At 45.1% G+C, this 21,998-nt stretch overlaps 1 protein-coding gene across 2 annotated transcripts in view; it reads right to left on the bottom strand.

The window, feature by feature from the left end:
* Nucleotides 1-21,998, bottom strand: part of NEK6 (NIMA related kinase 6) — a 55,988-nt gene that overhangs the window by 3,340 nt on the left and 30,650 nt on the right. For both annotated transcript variants that reach the window (XM_026860332.1, XM_026860333.1), the window contains exons 6-9: nt 20,135-20,243; nt 18,763-18,870; nt 8,663-8,757; nt 2,342-2,455 (exon numbers count right to left, since the gene is read on the bottom strand). In XM_026860332.1, the coding sequence (XP_026716133.1) occupies nt 2,342-2,455; nt 8,663-8,757; nt 18,763-18,870; nt 20,135-20,243 (426 nt within the window). The remainder of the gene's footprint in view (nt 1-2,341; nt 2,456-8,662; nt 8,758-18,762; nt 18,871-20,134; nt 20,244-21,998) is intronic.

Here is a 21,998-nt window from a genome sequence, read left to right on the forward strand (position 1 = left end):
CTGGCGGGTCTGAGGGCAGGGGGGTGCTGCCTTTGTAACCCCCAAAGCTTTAACAGGTCCCTCATCCCGGAGCAGACACGATCATCCCAAAGCACCCACAGACAAAAACGCGTCTGAAGCTCTGATCAGAGCCAGGAGCTGTGCTCCCGCTTAGGTCCAGCACTTGAACCCAGCCCCGGGGGTTCTGTCCTCGTGGGGGACCAGGGAGCTCCGGCCTTTCACCAGCACCTGCAGGGAAGGGGCGGACCAAGCCCTGATGAAAGCCACAGACCAGTATCTCCCATTACTGGCAAATTTGTTCCCAATATAGAAAACTAATCCTGGCTGGAGTCCCAGCTCCTCCTCCTGCTACAAGCAGCAGGGCAGTTGATCACGGGAGGATCTGGGCTGGTTAGCCACAAAAGGCTACGGAGAAGAGGAACTTCACTGAAAGAAAACACCATTAACGCAGACAGTCCTCAATAAATGCTCTGCCTTGTTCATCTACAACAACACGGCAACTAAAATATTCATGTGATCAGCAGCCAGCCTCGAGGCCGCGTTGCCACGGTGCGGGCAGGGCGCAGGCAGGGCGCAGGCAGGGCGCACCCACGGCTCCGGAGCATCGCGGAACGCGGGCACAGCCTAATGCTCGGCGCTGCCTTCGGGCGGGGGGTGACAGCTCTCCTGCTTTCCCCATCCCTCACAAACCTCAGCAGTGATGGTATCAGAGCGGTTGTAAAGACTCTGCCCTTTCAGTCCACACAGACATCTGCTCCGAAGGAAGGGGTGTGCGTCCAGACCCAGGCAACCACCCGCCCACTGGCCAGGGGAGCAAATTCTTTTCGGTGCAACCTGCTGCTGCGGGCACCTGCCTCAGTGTTCCCAATCCTGCTGCCTGCACGGTTTATCTAACTTGGCTGCTGCAGACACCAACACACCTTTCCCTCTGGCTCTCCACTTCAAAAGCATCTGAAAATCTGATCTTTAAAATTACGTCCTAAAGCCGATGCTGTTCATGGTGGAGCCACGTTTTAATATTCACAGAAGTGGAGCTCTGTGCAGTTGCAGTAAGGAGCAGCAGCTAATGCAGCGAGATGAGCTACAGCCAAAGGCACAGCCCTCCTCAGACTTCGTCAAGCATTCTGTTAATAGTGTATGAACACCATCTGGAGTCTAGTTCTCTGGGACCTGGCGCCTTTGAGCTTTAAACCATCCTTCTCACCCTGGATTGTATCACCACACTACACACACTCTTTAGCACTGCCAGAGGGAAGCAAACAGACAGTAATTGTAAAGACAGGAAACACATCTGTCAACTTACACTAATTCTTGCTGCCAGCAGGCATATCCTGAAATGCATGCTACAACAGCATGGCAAACGGGAATGCACAGAGCCGGGACTCGCTGCTACGGCAGCTTGGGGGGAGAAAAAAAAAAAAAATATTTAAAAATTCACTTTTCCCGAAGAATTCTCAAATAATCTTTTTGCATGAGTTACTTAGCAGGTAAAAAACTCTGTGAAATGTAAGAGGTGTGGTGCCGGGTGTCTCTCAGGGTAGAGACCAGACTGTCTGCTGCTGGCCACTTCCCCTGCATCCTACCTCTTGCTCCTCAGAACTCTGAGGTAGAACAAAACAAAGGAAAACCCCCAAAGGATATGGTGAACATTTAAAAGTACATTAGCCATTTCCTTTCAAATAGAAGGCAACTGTAATGGAATGAAAAAACAGCTGGTTTGTCTAGGTAAGGGAACAGAAATAATTAGGAAAAACAACACATCTCTTTGCAGCTGAAGTGAAGCATTGCTGAGCAAGCATGCACAGTGACAACTTTTTTTTTTTTATATACTCCAGTTTAGCTACTGCTCTCCATCCCTTGCTTTCATATACACAAAAAACAGACTTTAAAAAGCCCCCGTACTGCTGCTGTGTAGATGCTTATTGCATTAAACAAAATAGCTTTCCTCCCTCTCTTTTTCTTAAGAAGAATCTTTTCCTCCTTCTTACACAGTGAAGACTTCATCAACGAAAATTTAAGCACTGTTTTATAGTATGTTATTTTAAGGGAAAGGAAGTGAAGGAGGGCTTTCCCACGGTTTGTTGTTGGTTTTTGCCAGCATCAGACTTTCAGTTTCAAAATATTCCCCACGTTAAGAAAGCTTCTCTTCCATCTTAATTTAGCTCGTCACTATTCAGACATGATGGCAGGACCCCCTCGGCCAGGCCGAGGTACCCAGGACACTGCCCATCGCCTGCTCTGCCTCGGATGGGGGGGGGCTTCTCCTGGGCTCCTTTTCCCCTGTGCGGGAACTTCCCTGCATCCCCCACCACATTCCCCTGCAAAAATGTTCCCAATTTACCTTTTCAGAATAATGTTCAGCTGGAAGAGGTGGGTAGTCACATTGCTCTATTTTTTGGCAAAGAGAAAACAGGTTCATTTTATCTCCATAGAAAGGACTCTGAAGAGCTGCCATCTGGAGAGAAAACAGAAAATACTTCAGAAACGCAAAGGATTTAATAGCCCTCGGTGCTGCTGATGTGCAAGAGCAAATTTTGTTCTTTGACAGGGAGCAAGTGATGTTGCTGCTCTCCGAGCCCCCCTGCTCACCCCGCGCCCCCTGGGCGGTGCCAGAGGTGCCCGCTCAGGCCTCGCTCCCCGGAGCAGCCCCCCAGGCCAGCCCCCACCCTGGCACGCAGCTGCCGGGCAGCGCCCAGCCTGGAAAAGTCTGAGTTTTCCTGTCCCTGTGATTCCTAATGCCCAAAATGTTTCAGATGTGGAACGCTGAGGGTACACAGGCAATTCTGTGGGTACACAGAAAAAAGTAGCTTTTTTTTTAAAAAAAAAAATAACCAAACCATAAATAGGATGCCCTGACAGTAGGGCAATCGGAAACCACCTGGCTTGAAGAGGACCATGAAAACCTCTCGTAAATACAATCATCTTTAAAAAGCAGCAGCTCTGTCTTTGGTAACGTAACCCGGTTTCCATCTTCCCCCGGTACAACCACATTCAGTTCATTTGCTCCCTGTGCCTGGTCGATTTTGAACAGTCTGCTACTAAGGACAAAGGGATTGGGTTTGGACATTTTAGCTACCTAGAATACAAAGAATTTTATAAGCATGAGCAATGTACTTCGGCCTTTAAAAAACCCCAAAATGACCTTAAAACAAACATCCTCTCCTGCCAGAAATCTGCTATTTAGAAAGGAGTGTCCCAGGCTGACTTGGGAACCAAACTACTCAAAACTTTTCCTGATCAATCTGGTCTTTTTCCTCTTTCAGTTCTGTTTAATGAATCCAGTATTGCCATCTCCAAAAATACGACAGATGTCCGAGATAAACCGGCTGTTCACACAGCACGGAGAGCACGGCGGAAGGCGCTGGGTGGGGAAGAATTCCTTCCAGGGCACGCGGAGACTCCTCACAAAGACATGTTTGTATTATACTTAAGTCTCAGGAAGGAAACTGCATCTTTGTGCGTGGAAAACCATTTATGCCGCAAGTTCTCAACCAGGAGATCTAAATGAACACTGAGCGACGAGGCTCAGAAAAGCAGCTGTAGCCACGCAGGCGTGTTTGAACTCAGGAAACGGGGCTGAAGTCGTGTCCCTGAAAAGCCCCCGCAGGGAGCTGAGCACCTTCCCCTGCTCGCCCCCGGCCCGGCGGACCCCCCGCTCCGAGTGCCGGCTGTTACTCCAGTGCTGCTCATCACCCGCTGCTGTCGAGCCCGCCCTGTGCAGCCCAGCAAAGCCTCCTGCCCGGGAAGCACCACTGGATAATTGTGGACATTATCCACCCTGTTTAGATCTTTTTAAACCATTTTGCTAGAAGCCGCATCAAATCAGCATGCTTTTCATACCGAGGCTATAGCTGAACTTGATGCTTCTCACTGCGGCTTTAATAGGGGGTTATTTGACAATTATTAGTCTCTTGCTCATTACCCTGCACTGTGAAAGCCGTCTGAAGAACGCTGTCTTGCTGCTGACACACACAGCAACCTCCCAGCAGAATTAAAAAAAGTCAATACAAGATCCTCCACTCTATTATCCTGCAGTTTAGGAATCAAGATCGATGGATTATTAGCGATTTGGCGACAGACAAGCAGTTTTGATTAGGGCAGGGTTTGGCAACGCTGCGTCCGGGCTGGATCTGCCGCGGCAGGACACGGCCCGGCGCAGGAACCTCCCGTCATGAACACGCGGCCGAGCGTTCAGCAGCGCAGGACGCATCAAGATAAACTACCCTTGGTTCAAATCATAAATCTATCTTTTAAATAATTTAAAGTCATTATGTTTCTTGCTTATTTGCAAGACATACTGGTTCCTCTGTGAAATTAGCAGGGGCCACCGCGTGCAAGACAGCCCTGCGAGAGAGCCTCCACATTGAGTTCTGAGCCATTACGAGAAGTAGTAAGATGTGTTCTGGCCAAATCTCCAAGGTTATCTCCTTATATACCACCAGACTAACTTATTTTTCAGGAAGCTCTTCCTGAGGTATTTATCAGGCACTCAGAGAGGCTTATAAACGGCAATAACAAATAGACAAAGGCACCCAAACTAACTGAGGGACAGAATGAACTGAGGGCACAGCTCCCCAGGACACCTCAGGGAATCCCAGGCTGCTCAGTTTTGTGTCTGTAACACCTCATGTAACGCAGCTTGAGAGCTCTGCTGTGCTAGTGACATCTTGCTGCAGGCTGGGCAAGAAAAGGAATCAGGCCTTTGACAGCTGCACAAACCGGGCTGGGGAACGGGCACCGGCACCTCTCTGGTTTCACCACTACTACCAGTAGCTCTGCCACGCCATTCCCAACAACCCTACAGACCCGAGGCGGAGGAGTCGCCCAACAGGCTCGTGAACAGAGCCCCGGCAGCCCGGCTACAGCCCCGCGCTCGTGGCCTCTTGGAAGTTTCTGAAGGTAAAAGGTGAAGTTGTATCACCAGTATTTCATTACTGCCATAACACTAACAGGCTAATCGGTGGGGGGAAAAAAATTACGACTCCAATTAGAGATTCTAATCTCCAATTAAAGATTGATAGCAAACTGCTCTCAATCAATTAAAGCAAAACTGGAGAGCCCAGCACACAAGATTGCTCCAAGAAAACCACTAATGGGCACATTAGGAAAGGCACAGACGGCAATCAAGGGTTAAACAAGGGCTCCGAGCTTTCAATACCAACATCAATAACGCCAGTCAGGTTGAAAAGGATTTCTCAATTCCCATTAACTTTTCTTTCCAAGTCTAGTTAAGCAGTCACGTGCAAAAGAGGAGGAAGAAAAAAGGAACACCGTGGGGTTTTGGGGTGGCAAATGCAGGAAATTAAAATGGCGAGAGATGGCCCACACGTTCTGACTAGACCAGTGAGGTCTGTGGGGCCGCGACCACGGGTGCTGCCAGTCCCTCACTAACAGCACTTTGCGATGCTACGCTGGGGTTTGCTCCTGACATTTTGATTAGAGCAATTACCACAGGACAGCTAGATCTCCATTTCAAATGACCACCATGTAGTATGACTGGTTAAAAAAAATATATATAGGAATCGCTGTTAGTGCTTAAATTGATCGTCTTGCCAGAACCACTAAAGTCACTGCTTGTAGCTGTATTCTGGGAATTAACAACTTATTTTTATCCCCTCCAAGTGATCTTGCTGACAAGATATCTACAGGAAGTGAGGGATGGAGACAGTTACTACTATATTGATAAGATTTAATAAAAATCACTGTATGATTATCAATGTCAAAGTTAAGTGGTGCTACGTGGCATCACATCCCAAACCCCTCAACGTGCCCTAAGTGGATTCCAGTGGACACGCGTGTCTCTGAAGGCAATTTGTACATTAAAGCTCTCTGCAGCTTATCTACACAATCTATCTGGAGAAATATCAGAAGTGACTCATAACCAAACAAACATCGCTTCCTTACTTCTAAGCCAAACGGAAAAAAAAATTCTCATTACAAGAAATTAGTGAAGATAAAATACAGCTCCTTCAAAGACATACCGATTCGATTTTTAATTTTTCCAAATTCTAGAAAGTTTAAAAAGTCAAGTAGCTGTTTATCTACAGAACACAAAATTGGTAACTGTCCAGTCCTCCTCGGAATTTGCAAGATCTCACAGTTCCTGTTCACAAAGTTAAGGCTTACCTACGTAGGAAGTAAATTTAAAAACGCTTCACATGCCAAATCTTTCACATGTTACTATAGTACTGCTACTCCTACCAGAGAATTATGTTTAGTGCGCAATTAAGTCAGCTTCTTGAAATATAAGGAGTACCAAGACTACTGTGCCATAAGGGGACCATATTGCCTGCAACAAAAACATTATCTTAGCACAACGCTAAATATTTCTCTCTGCATAAATCTGGAATCCCATCTCCAGCAGCGCTCAGCCTCCGAGCTGACTCCGAGCAGCCTGACGGAGAAGCTGCACACGAGAGCAGCAGATGAGTAGCGGTGTCCAACTCGGGCGACTCCGACTGTTGCCGATAGACTTGGCAAGTCCGACACGCCACGGCAGGGCCGAAGCCCCCGGCTCAGCAAAGCCTTAAACCGAGAACTCTTTAGGCCCAAGCCATGACGCAGACCTGGAGTCAGCAGCATCGTGAGTCCCGGGGAGCCGAGGCCGCCTCCCCCCCGTCCCCACAGAAGAGTCTCCAAGCCCTTCTCAGGCGCCACCAGCAGACCCAGGACACGGAGCTCCACTGTACCATTCCAGTTTTCAGAGCTCACTAAAACACTACAAGCAAAACCATCCTTTATTCAAAAATGTCACCTTTTGGATGGTATGCTGTTGCTGCTGCTTCGGGAATTATTAGGTCTCTTGATAAGAGGCAGCAAGAATCTGAGGATAGGCACAAAGCTGCTCAATTTAAGCTCACCATTTTCCAAATATTTTTGATTAAGTACCTGGGGTGTCTGACACCCTTTCTCTCCCTCCTATCCCATGGAATTTTAATAATAAAACAGTGACACAGCTGCGTTGGGCTCCAGCATCTCCACCACAGTGGCTCATCCCTTCAGCAGATCTAGTGGCCGTTTGCTGGCCCCAGTAAGGCCAACACTGGGACTCTACCCCACCTGTGGTGACTTATGGGGTGTTTACACCGGACACCCCGACAAAGCTTCCTCCTTGATGAAACTGTGTCACGTCAAGCGTGCAGCGGAGTCAGCAGTTGTGAACTGAGGCTGCCTGAAGCACTGGGGAGAAACCGTCTTTGGATGGCCACTCGTAGGAGTGTCAAACGAGTGGGCAGCTGTGGGTTTTTTCCCTGAGAGCACTTTTTAGACCACACTCAAGCCCATATCGTCTCCGGGCCGGCTGTGCTGCCGTCACATGCGAGGAGCAAAGGGCTGCTGGAGCTGAGCCCCCAGGACTGCCCAAGCGCCTTCAGCTGGAGTCTCCTGGTTTACGTCAGCGAGTTCCCAGCACCAGCCTCTCTCGCTGAAGACACAGACCCCACAGCACTGCCACCTGCAGCAGCAAACCAGCACCTACGGAGCTGCACGATGCGGGGCTTGGTATAACCCACCAGGGACTGGGGGTCACCGGGCTGAACAAGCCTTTACTCTGCTGGCCGAGCGTCCCTCCCAGAAGCACGCGGCAGCGACCAGCTCTGCACGCCTGCCGGGAAGACCAATGCTATGGGAAAATTTACTTTTATATCCTCTTAAGAGTTTTGTTTAATCAACTAGCTGACATATAGGCTTAACTATAGTAGTCTTCACATCTGATGTGCCCACAAAGCAAATTACATTTCTGTTTATTCTCTAATTCCATGTGGTTACAAGGAGTTGTAGCAAGAAGCAAAATGTCATCAGTTCACACAATTTATTATCCAAAGAGGATGTGAGCAATATTCTTATTACTAAATATCCCAGGGATTTTTAATTCTCTGGGCTGGGATAAAAGCCTTCTAAATGTTGACATGCACTTTCACTTGAATTCCAAGATGCATACATCTAAAAGCAGATTAAGATTGGATTATAAACGAGTACAAGACTGTTCAATACCCTTTGATCCCTGCCAAAAATGAAATCACAAAATTCAAAAGTACCGTTACAAAATCTTAGCACTTATTTTCACATCATACAGAATAGCTTTTAAGAAAAAGTTGCACGCTAAGCGTGCAGTTCATACAGCGTGTGTCTGCTTTGTGTATGTGCATTTGGCTGGTAGACAATGTAAATTAGAAAAAAATGCCAGCTATAGCCTAAGAGAGAAACTGATTTCACATTATATAAAACCTCTATTTTTCTTTATTGAAAGCTCCCCAAATTAAAATATTCCAACTGGTCAGAAATCAATTCAACAAAGCAGTAGCTTAGATTCAAATGAATCTGGTATTTTTAAAACAAAAGCAGTATTGAGGAAAAACTACGCATATGCTGCCCTAATAGCAGCTCCGCTCACAGTAGGAAGAAAGAACGCAGCGAGCTGGCTTGCTTCTGTCTGCAGCCTCAACATCTACTGTGACCTACTGGATTAACTTTGCGCAAGTCCTGTGCTGTATGACACAATCCCTTTGCTGTTCATGCAAAAAAGGCACATGATGAGCACAAGAAGAGTTCACTTTTCATAAAGTTTCTCAACAATTAAGTTAGTCTGAGCTCCTCAATTCCTCTACCATATTGTGTGGTTAAGACAAACCTGGGGAAAAAAAAAACGTTAGAAGATACTTGCCTCATACAATAAACAGCCCAAAGACCAGATATCAGATTTAAAGTTATAGCCGTTTTCATGTATTCTTTCTGGGGACATATAGTATGGAGTTCCCACTGTAAAAAACAAACAAACGAGGAGTTATGGTCTTAAAAAGTGACTGTGAAATCTGTATTATACAGAAGTTTGACTTCACTAAAGGATTAGGTTTAGCACAAACAGCTAATTAGAAGAGATTGGCACAAAAATCTGGAAACATCATGGTTTTGAAGGCGTAGAACCAAATATATCATCACATAAAGAGCTAGAGGACTGGTGAACATTACTGAAAATATCTTCCGTATTTCTGAAATTTGAGGAGTGTTTTCTTCCCCCGTCCTGGTCTTCCAAGTACCTTCAGAGCCTCTCGGACAGACAGAGCAAATCGGAAAGGATCATCCTCCTTCGGTTCGCTCAACAGCCCTGAAACTGCACGTTGGGTGCCACGAGCGTGCCCTGCTAACACCCCCCCCTTAACCGAGCGTCCCCCCGGCCCACGCTGCGCCGGCAGCACGGCCCCAGATACGGGGGTTCCCCCCCTTAGGGGTTCAGGAGAATATTTACCCCAGCAGAGAAATGGAAGTAACCAGCCCAGCACAGACAGGTATTCAAAAACTTTCTGCAAGGACCAAGACAGTCATTCCAAACTTTAAAACCCCGCTCCAACTTGCAGTCACATCAGAAGCTCTGGGATTTCAATGTACTTCCAGAAGGCTGTATTTTATCAGAAGAAATTTACTCCAGCATTTTGGACAGAAGTTACAGGAAATTATTAATAAACTCCTTACCTCAGAAAGGTTCTTTTTTAAATCCTAAATAAGTTTCAGTTGTGGTACTGAAAATACAAGACATCCTGGCAGTCTCAACTACATCAAATAATCCTCAGATACATCATTTATTAAAACATCCAAGGACTTTATATGCTCTCTTTTCTCCTGCTTCCCCTGCTTGCCTGTCCCCTGTCAATTTTTTTTTTTTTTTTTTTTTTTTTTTTTTCTCTTTTGGCATTCGAATGTATCCTTCTCCTAATTAAAGACCTTTCCTCACAAGATGGCAAATGTTTAATTTGCCTGTAACATTCAGTTTACCATTTCTCCATTTGAAATGCTGACTGCAGACACCTGGCAGACTAATAAGCAGATGAAGGATGGTGTTAGAGGTGGAGGGGGGGAGCAGAGCCCCCACCTTCCCCCAGTGTTCCTAAGGAGGGGTTCACACACTGTAGGAAACAAATGAGTTCTGCGGCAGAAAGCAACAACTTTCTGAGAGGCCAAAAGCCACCCCAACCGAGGGCACCGAGCTGCTGCCGTCAGTGCCATACCTGAGCAAAATCACTCTGGGGTGCCCCTAGCTCAGACCATGCCGTGCCAAGCACACACGGGAGCCCAAATCTGTTCCTCTGTCATCCAGAGAGCCCACAGACAGGCCAGGATCCCCTTGGTACAGGCACCGTACAAGGCCTGTCCTCAAGGACAGAAAGACGTTTACAGCCCCAAGGAATTCAGAGCACTTAGATAAACCGAGACCCAGAGGAAAGTTGGGCGTGGGGCAGCACCTGAGGAGTCGGGCAGTGCCTCAGTGTCCTAACAGAAGCGGGAAACCCCAGAAATACAGAAATCCTCTCAGGTTATTTAGCCAAAACAAAGAGCATTGATTTGAAACCAGTGCTGTCAGTGCTAGCACGCAATTACCCGACTGTCTCCAAAGCATCCCCGGCATCCCCCCACACGTGGGTCTTGCTGGAAGTATGGATGCCATACGCACCAGATCCTCCCAGTTCACCCCATTACTGAAGTCTCTACCACATCAGCATTCTCAAGCCCCTGTGTTTTCTGTGGGGTAAACTGGGATCACGTTGCACCACCTACTCCACCTTAAATATCCAAGGCATTTTCTTCTCTGGGGTGAAAACTAGGCAGCTTACCTCAAAACAAACCCAACAACCCTCCCCCAGAAACCAGCACCCTTCAATCTTTATTCTACATTTCTGTCACACATTTATATGCCCAAACCTTGAGTCTACTGAACCTCAACGATTTTTACTCAGAGCTATTCAGAAATGTGGCATATAGTGTGAAATTAATCCTATGGCATCGGTGTGAAACATAAGACGTTTCAGGAATACATATAGAAAACTCTACTCACCAAAATAGAACAAGTAACCAGGAAAGGGGACCGCTGCCCTGCCTGGCTCATTTATTTGGTCCCCTGGGACTTTCAGTAATCAGCTGCTCTATATGATAAACTCGGCTTGTGCTTGCAGGTCATTCAAATAAGAAATTACTTCACTTTCAATGTGAAGAGTACCCTAATGAGAAGTTACATTTTTGAAAATTCTATACAAACTGCAACACTGGAAAAAACAACACATGGGGATGATTATACTTCCCCGCTCGGTCCTACCGCATCCAGTCTAGGAGCATGCCAGACTGACACTGTCCCAGATCCGGCTGGGTTTAATCGCCGGTGAAAGGCCTCTATGTATGGATGAGACCAGAGTTCTGTTAATAGTTGATAATTTCTAACAGATTGGACAGAGTAACTCGAACACCAAGAGCAGAGAGGACTCGTTCAAAGAGCCCCAAAGGCTTCCATGGATCTCTCCCACGCGCACGCAAGACGCACCCGATGGACAGCACAGCTCTCCAGGTAATCCCCACACATTTGACAGATTTCTGGACGAGAACTGACCTGCTTGGAATAGCACTGATTCATTTTTCCTGCTTAAAAAATACGCAGCTGCAGAAGAAAGGGTGATTCGTTATGTGAAGTTCTGGAGGACGGTTCTGGAAGTCCCCACTGGGCACCACCAGTGTGTACAGCTCTTCCCTACCTTCAACTCCGCAGCGCTGCTGCTCTTCCCAGCTCTGGCAGCAGCTGAGCGCAGAGGTGCCAGCCCCTCGCCGAGCGCAGGAGCTGAGCACGGGCCCGCAGCAGCCCAGGAAGATCGTTCCCACTCCTGCCCCCCAAAGCCTTCGTGCTTCGGAGTGCCGGTGCCAGGGGCCGTTGCTGTTCCTGCGATCGGGCATTCTGGGTCACTGCGGGACAAGCTCAGAGCAAATAATAACGTGTGGGCTCTAAAGTTATGGCCTTGCCTTCCACGTTAGCAGGGCTCTGCTTGGTAGGCTAAAGCTGTCATTTCACATAATGCCTGAAAACGACCTTCGATCGGAGCAGAATGACAGGGTTTCCGACACGGATGAGCGCGTTATCGCCCCTATTTGATTTTCCGTGCATTAGTCTGTTCCATTATATTAATGGGCCTGTGGAGCAGTCCATGCCTGAGCTGATTTTATGAAGTCTACCTTGCACATTTACCTATCATTACTGTGGTGTTGTCAGCAAATGTACGAACAAGCAGGTCTCTGCGTTTCAAAACTGAGGCATTAATTTTTAAATAACTGTCATGATAAAAGACTGACAAGCCCAATTCTCTTTATGGCCCGTCCAACATTACGTGGGAATCTCCCATAATGAGCACCTTCTAGAAAAGCGCACAAGGCTTCCAGTGCAATCAGTCAGGGCTCACCATTGCATTACATTAGTCAATTTGACAAGAATAGTCTAATCGGAGACTACTAATCAGGAACTTTCTTTGGCATTTCCCCTGCTGGAAATACAAAATATTGCTCAGACTCAGGATTAATCACCAGGTGGTAAAGTAATGCCTTTAAAGTTAGAAAGGTCACAAAACTGTAGAGAAGATTATGACTAAGTAAGCGTCTTCCCATCCTATTCCTGAAAGTTGAAACACTTCACTTGAATATCAGCCTCCTTCAGCGATACCAGAACAACGTTTCTTCCTACTCTCCCCAGCACTGTCTGTGTGCACAGCTACAACACCCACACGGAACAGAACAGCTCTGGGATATCTGCAACACCCAAGTTAGGGAAATGCTAATTATTTCCAGTTAGATTAGGAGCAGAGTCTCTTGTTTCACCAGAAAAAAAAACACACGCAGGCAAAGGCAGAAAAGTTATTAAAAAAAAAAAAATTCAAATTCCTTTCCTCTCATATATAGTCTGAATTTAAAACCCTACCCATGCTGTAGTACAGCAACCAGTGTGCACAGGTCCTCTGGGCTGAATTCCCACATCTGCCACAGAAACACCCAGGTGAAGAGCTGGGTTACTTCTGAACTCAGCAAGTCTTCCACGACATAGGAAAGATCAGGCTCACCCGTTTTGAAAACGTTTTTCAGCTTGAATCAGCGGAGTTTTGTTGTTGCGAAGGTGACAGCAGCTGGGTTATCAGAACGATCCTGTGTGTGACTAATCTCCTACACGGAGCTTCTCCTGTGCAAATACAGTTCAGCCAGGGATCAATGCTTCCTGGGAAATTCACCCTTAGCTGCTCGTAGGCAGAAAATCCGATTCATACTTTTAGGAGGCTCTATCGGAGTCTCATTCACTGAATTTAAGGTGCCACAGACAAGTCTCTTGCAGCAGCAGCTCTCCCACACCTTTAGGCGGATTGTCATCAGACTGAAATCCGTGCACAGTTATTTCCAAATATTTTAATAGGCTCTGTATGTTGGGTTTTTTAAATGCTATAAAAAATAAGCATCTCTTGAAGTGAATCAAACTCCGTAACCATATTTGGCTGTGAAGTACAAGTGATAAGGAAAGCTTTTATTCTGCCTTCACCAGCACCTTCCAGCTAATCTTTAATAGCGAGCTGAACAGTGTTTCTGAATCTAACACTTTCCTTTCTCACAGCAGGGAACAGAGTTCTGAATATGAAAGAACCTAACAAATTCTGACCTTTATTGTATCTTTACAGAGTATTCCCAGTTTCAAACCAAGAGATATCAGAGCGCAACACGGGCCTCAAAGGGGTAATACTGATTAAAGCATTCCTTCATTCTAGAGATGTTCCACTCCTGTCAAAACAAACTTTGCAATGTTTTGAAATACTTGTGATTTTTGAAGCATGCTCATTACAAATGTAAAAGGCAAAAGAACTATGCTCAAAAACCTGAGGTGCCATCCATGAATAACAAAATATCGCCCAGTTTTTAAAATAATAATTATTTCCAGAACTATTAGCTCAGCTTTAACATGTAAGACACACTATTGCATCCTCCGTGAACATACACGGAGTTGAAAAAAAATACTTTAGTATGTTTTAGTAACATCCAGGGGTGCAAACACAGCAGGGAAGCAATTCTGCTTGAAAATTAAAGTCCGCAACTCTCGCCTGCCTCATCTCTCCAGACATGCTTGTAGGTTACCAAGAAAAATTTACAGCGTTGTTTAAAAGAAGTCTAGTTCATAAGTATCTGTTTCAAACGTCTGCATTACTTGGGGTGTGCTTCCAACAAGAAAGCTGAGGTCTTCCCCCAAACGGATAATTTGGGAATTAGCTCAACTTTGGGGAATTAGTTGAAGTGAAACAGTCACCAGAGGCACTAAAAGATACTTTAAACGCCTTCAAATCTCAGCGTGAGGTCCCCCCACTAATTGTTTCAAGGGGGAAAAAAAAGATGAAAAAAAAAAATTAAAAATAAATATTTTCTGCATAATATTGCAGCTGTTTTTACAAGACCTCTTGCTCTAATCTCTCTATTTTTTTTCTTATTAGTATTTAATTACATACATAACATTACCAGAGTCCTTATAGTTTTCTGGTTTGGGTTTTTTTTGTGGGGGTGGGGGGGTGCACGGCATTTTTCTGTCATTTTTTTTTTCTTTTTCTTGTTTGCACGTAGGTAATAGAATATACCTGCAGTAATTCTGCAGCCGTCTTTTCTTCCACAAATACTACAGTACAGGCACAGACCAAAGGGCCAAAATTTCTCAAAATGCACAGAACATCAGCTCTTGAAATTTTAAGCAGATTTCTTGTGCCCGTTTTTTCTTCACAAGTGCTGCTTACGGGCCCCTTGAAGTACTGTGACTTTTTCAGATGGCAAACTGGCTTGGCAAGCAGAGTAAGCGACACAAATTGTCCATCTACAAAAGAGCTCTTCTCATGACTGCAGTTACTCCCTGTTCGTCCTCGTGTCCAAAAAGAAAGCAGAAGGGACGTGTAACACCCCACGTACTCCAATCCACCGCTATTTGCATGTTCTAAACTGGGAAGCTCTGACTTACATGCATCCCCCAAAAGGAAAGTCTGCTCCAAGTTTACTCTTGCCCAAGAATAAATAATAAATCATCTGCTCCAAAACAAGGCTATTCTGTGTAAAATTGCTTTTTTGGGTTTGGGGTTGGTTTGTGTTTTACTTTTCTCTTTTTTCTTCAATATGTAAAGTCAGTCAGAAGCTTTGGATAATGCCAACTTTATTTGGCTGAAAATGGGCAATATACCAGTTCACAATAAAGTTACCCATTTCAACATTAATGGAAATTCTCTATATTTATTACAGCTTATAGTAAAACAAAATCTACCAGCTTACTGTTAAGTTTTCCAAAGCCTATGCAGTTTTCTAAAGTCTGTGCTCTGCTATTTGTAATTTTTGGCCTATAAGTAATTAGTTTTTCTAGCAAAGTTAATGACTTAAACTTTCCCACAAGCATCTTAGAATAGCCTTAACTGACGTTCTATTCCTCTGGATATCCATGTCAAGAGATCAACAAAACAATGGATACAATCAAACATTAAAAACAGACAAAAAAAAAATACTCTTAGTCCCATTAAATCTTGGATGAGAGATGACACCTGGAAGCACATCACACACCAGGGCTATAAAACCAGCCCAAACAGCACGGTGTTGCACACCCCAACTCCAGCATCCAGGCGTCATCTCATCATTTCTGGGTGCAAAGCCCTGGGTTCAGTTTAGTCATTTTCTGTCGTGAAACATCTGTCAAACAGGTATCATATGGCTCCTGGGGGGGGGAAATAACCATACAAATGAAATAAAGAAAAAAAATAGAATGACTATGAATGTAGTATAAACTGCAAAAGAATAGGCTGTACAAATTTTTCCAGGAAAATCATAAGCAGTACTGGGAAAAAAAAAAAAGCAAAAAGCATTCTTCCTCACTTTGTGCTGAATTGTGCCCCCCTTCCCTCCTGCACCCCAATAAAGTTTCTGCAATACATGAGTCTGTCTCCTTTAAACTCAATCCTGGAGCTTCTCCTACAGGGGAGTTTAACTTAGGGAAAGAAGGACAGTAAGCCACCATGTTGTAACAAGTAGTAGTAAAATTCACCTTGGCTACACTCGTTACCTTTAAATGTGGGAGCTTTCTGGGACCGGTTGGTCACGCAGAGCTCTCCCCTATGGAGCAGCATCTCCTGCCTTCCCTCCCAAGCCCCGCGGGGAACACGAACGCGGCAGAGGCCTGGCTGGGTTCTGGGGCTTATCCCCCACCCCACCCCACCGCTGCCTCTCCCCGCGCAGTTCTGTTACTCCAGGGAGCCAGGAGGTGCCCACATCTCCCCTGGCGCAGGGCTGCCCGCGGAGGCTTCCCAGGGGCTGGAGCTCTCCCTGCTGCAGTCGCCCACTGCCCCGGTCAGGCATCCCGCCGGCGCTCCGAGCATCTCGAGCTGTGTACAGGCAAATCTTTCATTTTTCTTTCATTACCACGGCATGTACTGTCACTTAATTTTTATGTATGCAATCCTTCCTGACAAATATGATCTGCTGCCTGGTAATTCATCTGACGTTCTGTTCTTTGCTCTAATTACAGCTCCCATTCCTGACACGGCGGCCGTGCCGCTGCAGCCCGGTGGTACACCTGTCAGACGGGTCGCGGTACTGCCTAATGCCCTTTCATGCCAGTCTGATGCTAGCAAATACAACGAAAGTAAAAAAAAAAAAAAAAATTAGATGAATATATTTGCATAAGCCACACGTTCAATTCATGGGTCAGCAGCCAGAGAAATGATGGTTCAGGGCGGTTGCCAGGGCAACGTGGCTACGGGAAGTGCCCGGCATCACAGCCTGGGTCCGCGCGGGTCCCACGCTCTGGTTTGCAGGGTGTTCATCACTCACACCTACTTAAACAAATGTCTTAATTAAACCAAACCCAAGATCAGTAGATTTCCTGCTGCTACAAAACCTGTATGTCTGGCAAAATACAAAAAAAAAAAAAAAAAAAAAGCTTCAGGTCTGCATATTTTTTTGATTGTTAAAGTGTTCTTTTTACTTGGATACAAGAACCACTGGACATGGTGTTGTGTCCCACAACACAACAGGCTGTCTCCAGTTCCATTCACTGCTGCTCCCTCAGTGTTCTGCACCTTATTGACTTGCTTCCAGGATGCTGTTGATCTGAGGAAGGGCAAGGTTCCTGCAGAAGAGGCTTAACTCTTCCTACACGAGCTTTCTCAATTAAGAGAGAGCAACCCCGGTAAAGGTCATGAGCTTGGCTTACATGCGCAGCCAGTTTCCAAGCCCCAATTTATTCTTATTAATATAAGTGCAGCAGTCAAACTAGATAAGATCATATAATTAGACATGATCGTATTTTTGCCTGTGCAGATCATGTGATTGTAACTTTCTCTGAAGAGGGTCTATTTTAATCTATTAAGTATATAAGCATAAATCCTAGGATGGCTTTTGATACAAAGGGAAATCTTCTATTTTATGAAAGTAAACTAGAAATGACTCAGTTTTTTAAGCACAAAGGCAGGTATCTGTCTTTTCCTGTGCACTGAGAAGCGCCAGCGTTGTTGGTGAGTATTATCAATTAGGTTTGTAGGCATAGAAGAAATAATTGAGCAAGACTCTCACTCAGTGGAGGAAATTGCACAAAACCAACCAGTGGAACAAATGTTGTGTATTCCAAAGTCAACTGAGAGTTAAATGTGAAAGAGCTTCCATACTGCACTAAAAGCCAAAGTTTCTTCACTGCTGTGACACAGAAGTACCTCTGTGACTCAAAAACCACACTCGTTAATAAAACTGAAAATCAGCCACCTCTCAAGAGGTTACAGACACAGTTCTGAAATACTTTATGTTGTAAGACTTAAAGGATGAACAGCATATACTGTACACTCTTCTACAGCATTGTAATTAGCGCTAAAGGTACAGATGAAGGAGAGAACCACCCAGATGCTCTAAACCAGTGAACTCAATTTCAATTCCCATAAAAATGCTGGAGGTATAATCATGCTACTTGTAAACCACAGATAAAAACCCCAAGGAATGAATCATTATGACTGGTCCAGAAAACATGATGACAAATGATGATGTGAGAGGCTTCAGAGGGAGGGAAACAGAAGCAACAGATGTATTACAACTTTAACAGCAAAGGCTTGTAGAACTTTACTTATAAGCAAACTGTTAAATCTGTCTAAATGAAACTACTTAATGGCTGCAAAATTGGTCAGGAAAGCAGTTCACCATCAAAGTAGAAGGCTACTTCTTGTGAAGTCTGGCAAGAGAGCTGGTAGCTCTAGTTCTGTTCAACACATCAACACGGCGGAGCGTGGCGACGCTATTGCCTTCGTGGATAGCAAGAAGCTGGGACGAACCAAAGCACAGCAGAACACAGAATAAAAATTCATTGACTGCAAGTAGGAGAGTCTGAAAACATGATACAATTCAGTAAGAATAAAAGCAAGGTACTACACTTTGACAAGAACAATTAGCTGCACTGACAGAAGAGCAGGAAAACAACTGAGATACGTGGAAGACGTTAAGAAAACTTGAATTTTTCAAGCCCAAGCTAGTTTCAAGTGAAGTCCCTTTTTGAAAGAGATGAACTGTGAGGGCTTTGAACACTTCCCTTGCTTCAGGTGACAGTCACAACCCCTGCTCAGGGGAAGACAGCTGACCAGCACCTGCTAAAACCGGTGGTGGTGCAACATTTAATTCCAGTAAGCAGAGTGCAGGCAAACACGCTGTTTAGAGTGGAAGAGCTGCATTTGTACATCTGCTATAAATCACACACTTACCAGGCCAGACCTTCCAGAGAAAAACATCAAGTGGAGTTTTAAAACAAAAAACCACCCCTATCAATTTCATAGGAAGAGTATTTAAAATGCCTAGCACAGAAAATATACTTTGCATCCATGAATTAAGCTTCTGTTATAGTAAGAGGACAGACACCATTTTTTTTTGACCCCCCCCCAGCTGACAACTGCACAGCAGTGCCTTGCTTGACATCGACAAGTACCATCTTACCTAAGGAATGTGCTGCAGTGGTTTTAGAACTAAAAAACCGGCCTAATCCAAGATCTCCCAGCTTCACCACCCCCGTGGCTGTTATAAACACGTTGGCTGGTTTTATGTCTGCAAGAAGAAAAAGGTAAAAGGTCAAAGCCACAAAAGGTTACTTGGTTCTGCTACCGCAGTAGAAACATAGCCTGGAGCACACTCTGCACAAAAGAGGCTCGAGCAGAACCATGTTTCTTTAGAGCTTTGATAGGCTGAATCTTCCAAGACTTCAAGCTCTGCACATACACAAAAATCAGAGTACACCTTCCAACACACAAAAAATACCAGTGAGGGAGGGGAAACGTAGGAAACAGCACAACCGAACTGAGACATCCCCTTTAACTGATGGAAATCAAAGAATACCTCTGCTCCTCTTTGGAAACGATTGTTTTCTACAGGAAGCTGTCCTGCCCCCACCATTACCCCTCACACCACGGGCTAATTGTTGTCCCACATACACATAAGTTCTGGGCTCTGTACAGCCCAGTTTGTTCAGTGGAGTGCAAAAATGACTAGAACCCCAGTTTCCCAAGCAGTGGTGTCAGGACTGAGTTACCAAGGCTCTTTCCTCACGTCAAAGCAGATTAAACGTGAGAGGCTCCAAATTTCAGCCACCGATTACAGACCTATTTCACGTACAGCTGATAAACTGCACCAGGGGATGTATAAAGGAGAAAAACCAGTATCAGGTTGCTGAAAAAAAACCAGTGAAGAATTCACTGCTTCAAAGGAGAAAGGAAACAGCAAGCAGCAGAGCCTGGTATTGGTGCCTTCTGGGATATTTGCACTTCCCGGGTCAAGTCCCTCACAAAGCATTTCATTTACGCTGAAAGCAGCGACGTAATTTTTGGACAGAGCTCAAAGTTACGGAAAGTTCTAAGACAAGAGATTCAAAAATAATTAATGAAAATAGAGAACAGCTTATGAGAGTGTGGGACATATTTGTATTAATATTTCAGAAAAGCTTGCAAGACAGAAAAAAACCTCTCCTAAACTCTCTAAGGTCACAGCTAATATAATGAAGACTATTTCTTAGAGTTCAGTGTATCCAGTAGTCTCAGCATTTTACTTCTGACACTTCTCTAATGGCAAGTTTGACACTTCTACTTAATATCAGTGTCTGGAATACAAAGCAGCTCATCTTCCTAATACCACACTCACTTCGGACTGAATCCTTTAACAATGAGGCAAAGAGACAGAAGGAGAAATCCATCTTGCAAGCTCCAGCCTCTCTAAACATGCATTGGCTGAACATCAGCATAATTGTTTTTGAATGTAGGCGCTTACTAATTGGAACATTATATTATTATTCAGTGAAAAGAGACTGAATTAATGTTACCTCTGTGCATCACCCTGCGGGAGTGCATGTGTTCAACTGCACTGCATAACTGCACAAAATATTTCCACACCGTCCTTTCTGGGATTAACCGTTTCTGCTTTTTAAAATACTGTGGGAGGAAATAAATAAAAGATCAGTGAAAAAGCAACATAATTGACTCGTTCCTGGACTTGTGTTAGTCAGCTGCAGGTTGCTCATGTCTTCCAGATCTGCAGCACCATGACTTTTCTTCTGATTAGCTTTTAACTCCTTCTCTCTCTACATAAACTTCAATGCAGTTCACTGGTTAACAACTATTATGAAAAATATGCTTAAATAGGTTTGACATTTTTGAATGGACACCAGCTATAATTAGCATTAATCTCATTAATTACTTTGCAAAACATATTTAGTGCCTCAAAACAACAAATGTCTCAAATATTTTGCCTTAAGTAACAAAAGATCATTAAAAAAATCTTGTGAACATTCATTATTGTACAGTCTACTAACAACAATAAGGTAATCTGCTTCCCCTTTTTAAATGATGGCCAGAGCATCAGTAAAGTACCCGTGTTTCTTCTGCAATCAGGTAGAATAGGATATTCTATTTCATGCATAATAGGAATACTAAATTAACTGAACGATCTCTAGCGAGACAGAAAGGCAGTGCTGACACCCAGACCTGGGAAAAGACCGTTTTGTGTGCGTTTGTGCAGCGCCAAGCACAGCTGAGCTTGGACTCAGTGGGCCTCTGGACACTAACAGCTCTCAAACAAAACCACCGTAGGCAAAACGGGGGAGCGCAGCACGGTGACGCTTCTCTGCAATACTGAAGTCATCTTCCCAAGCAACTTACTGAAGGAATAAGTAACCAGCTGCACGCTGCAGTGAAGACTAAACATTATCTATCCTCAACGACTCTTTCGCCACGTCAGAAACACACACGGGCCGCGTGCGTGTCAGGCAGCGTGGGGCCAGGCACCCCAACATCGCAGTGCTTTGGGTTACTGGCGCCTGACTTCTCACCGCTCCCTCCTGTGCTGGACACCGAGCCAGTTCTCCAGGCACAGCATCAACAAAATACACTTAGAAGGCGCTTCCAGAGGTTTAAGATTTGTCCCCATCCTTTGATATACAAGGTGTCACCGGATAACGACTGCCTCTGAAACACCGTACACCCTTCTAGCACACTCTGACAGCGTCGCTTTTGCATCGCGCCCCCGAGGATTTCCATCAGCAGTGTGTAAGAGCAAGAATAAAGGAAGGGAATTGGTTGTTGCCCCTTTCTGCATTTGTGCTTTTTCCTCTCGGTACAGACATCTGATGTCCGTTGTCACATTTTATATTTTATGTGAAATGCTGTTACTGGTTCGTGTTTGACTCAAGTAACGGCAAATTTTCTTTTGCAGATCAGCTGCGAAGGGGCACGACCGTGCAATTCCCCAGGCAGCAAATCTGACAGATTGCAACAGTTTCAAACCAAAACTTGATGGAGAGCACAGAGGAATTACAGAGGGTGAGGGATAAAGTGTTATATACACGATAAAATTATTTAATTCTCATTAAAATATTTAAGAGTGGATATGCAAGACCACAAGTGATAATTTTCTAAATGTCATGTCCAATAAGATTCGCCTGACATTTACAAGAAAGTCCCAACTCTCCAGTGGGTTATCCCGCAGCACTCCCTTACATCAGCTTTACAATACCTCATAAATAATGCAGGCACCAGGGGCGTGACAAAGACAGTCCCTGTTTTTATCACTCTCACACCTTCAGAATGTTGTTACTGCTGCTCCTACCGCCTCAGAAACTGAAAATCCTCACATAAGCTTCAACTCCCAAGGGGCGGGTGGGGCGTGGGGGTGACACAGAGGGGCAGGCA

The sequence above is a fragment of the Athene cunicularia genome, assembly GCF_003259725.1.
Source record: "Athene cunicularia isolate RWA chromosome 17 unlocalized genomic scaffold, athCun1 chr17_part1, whole genome shotgun sequence".
Classification (NCBI taxonomy): Eukaryota; Metazoa; Chordata; class Aves; order Strigiformes; family Strigidae; genus Athene; species Athene cunicularia.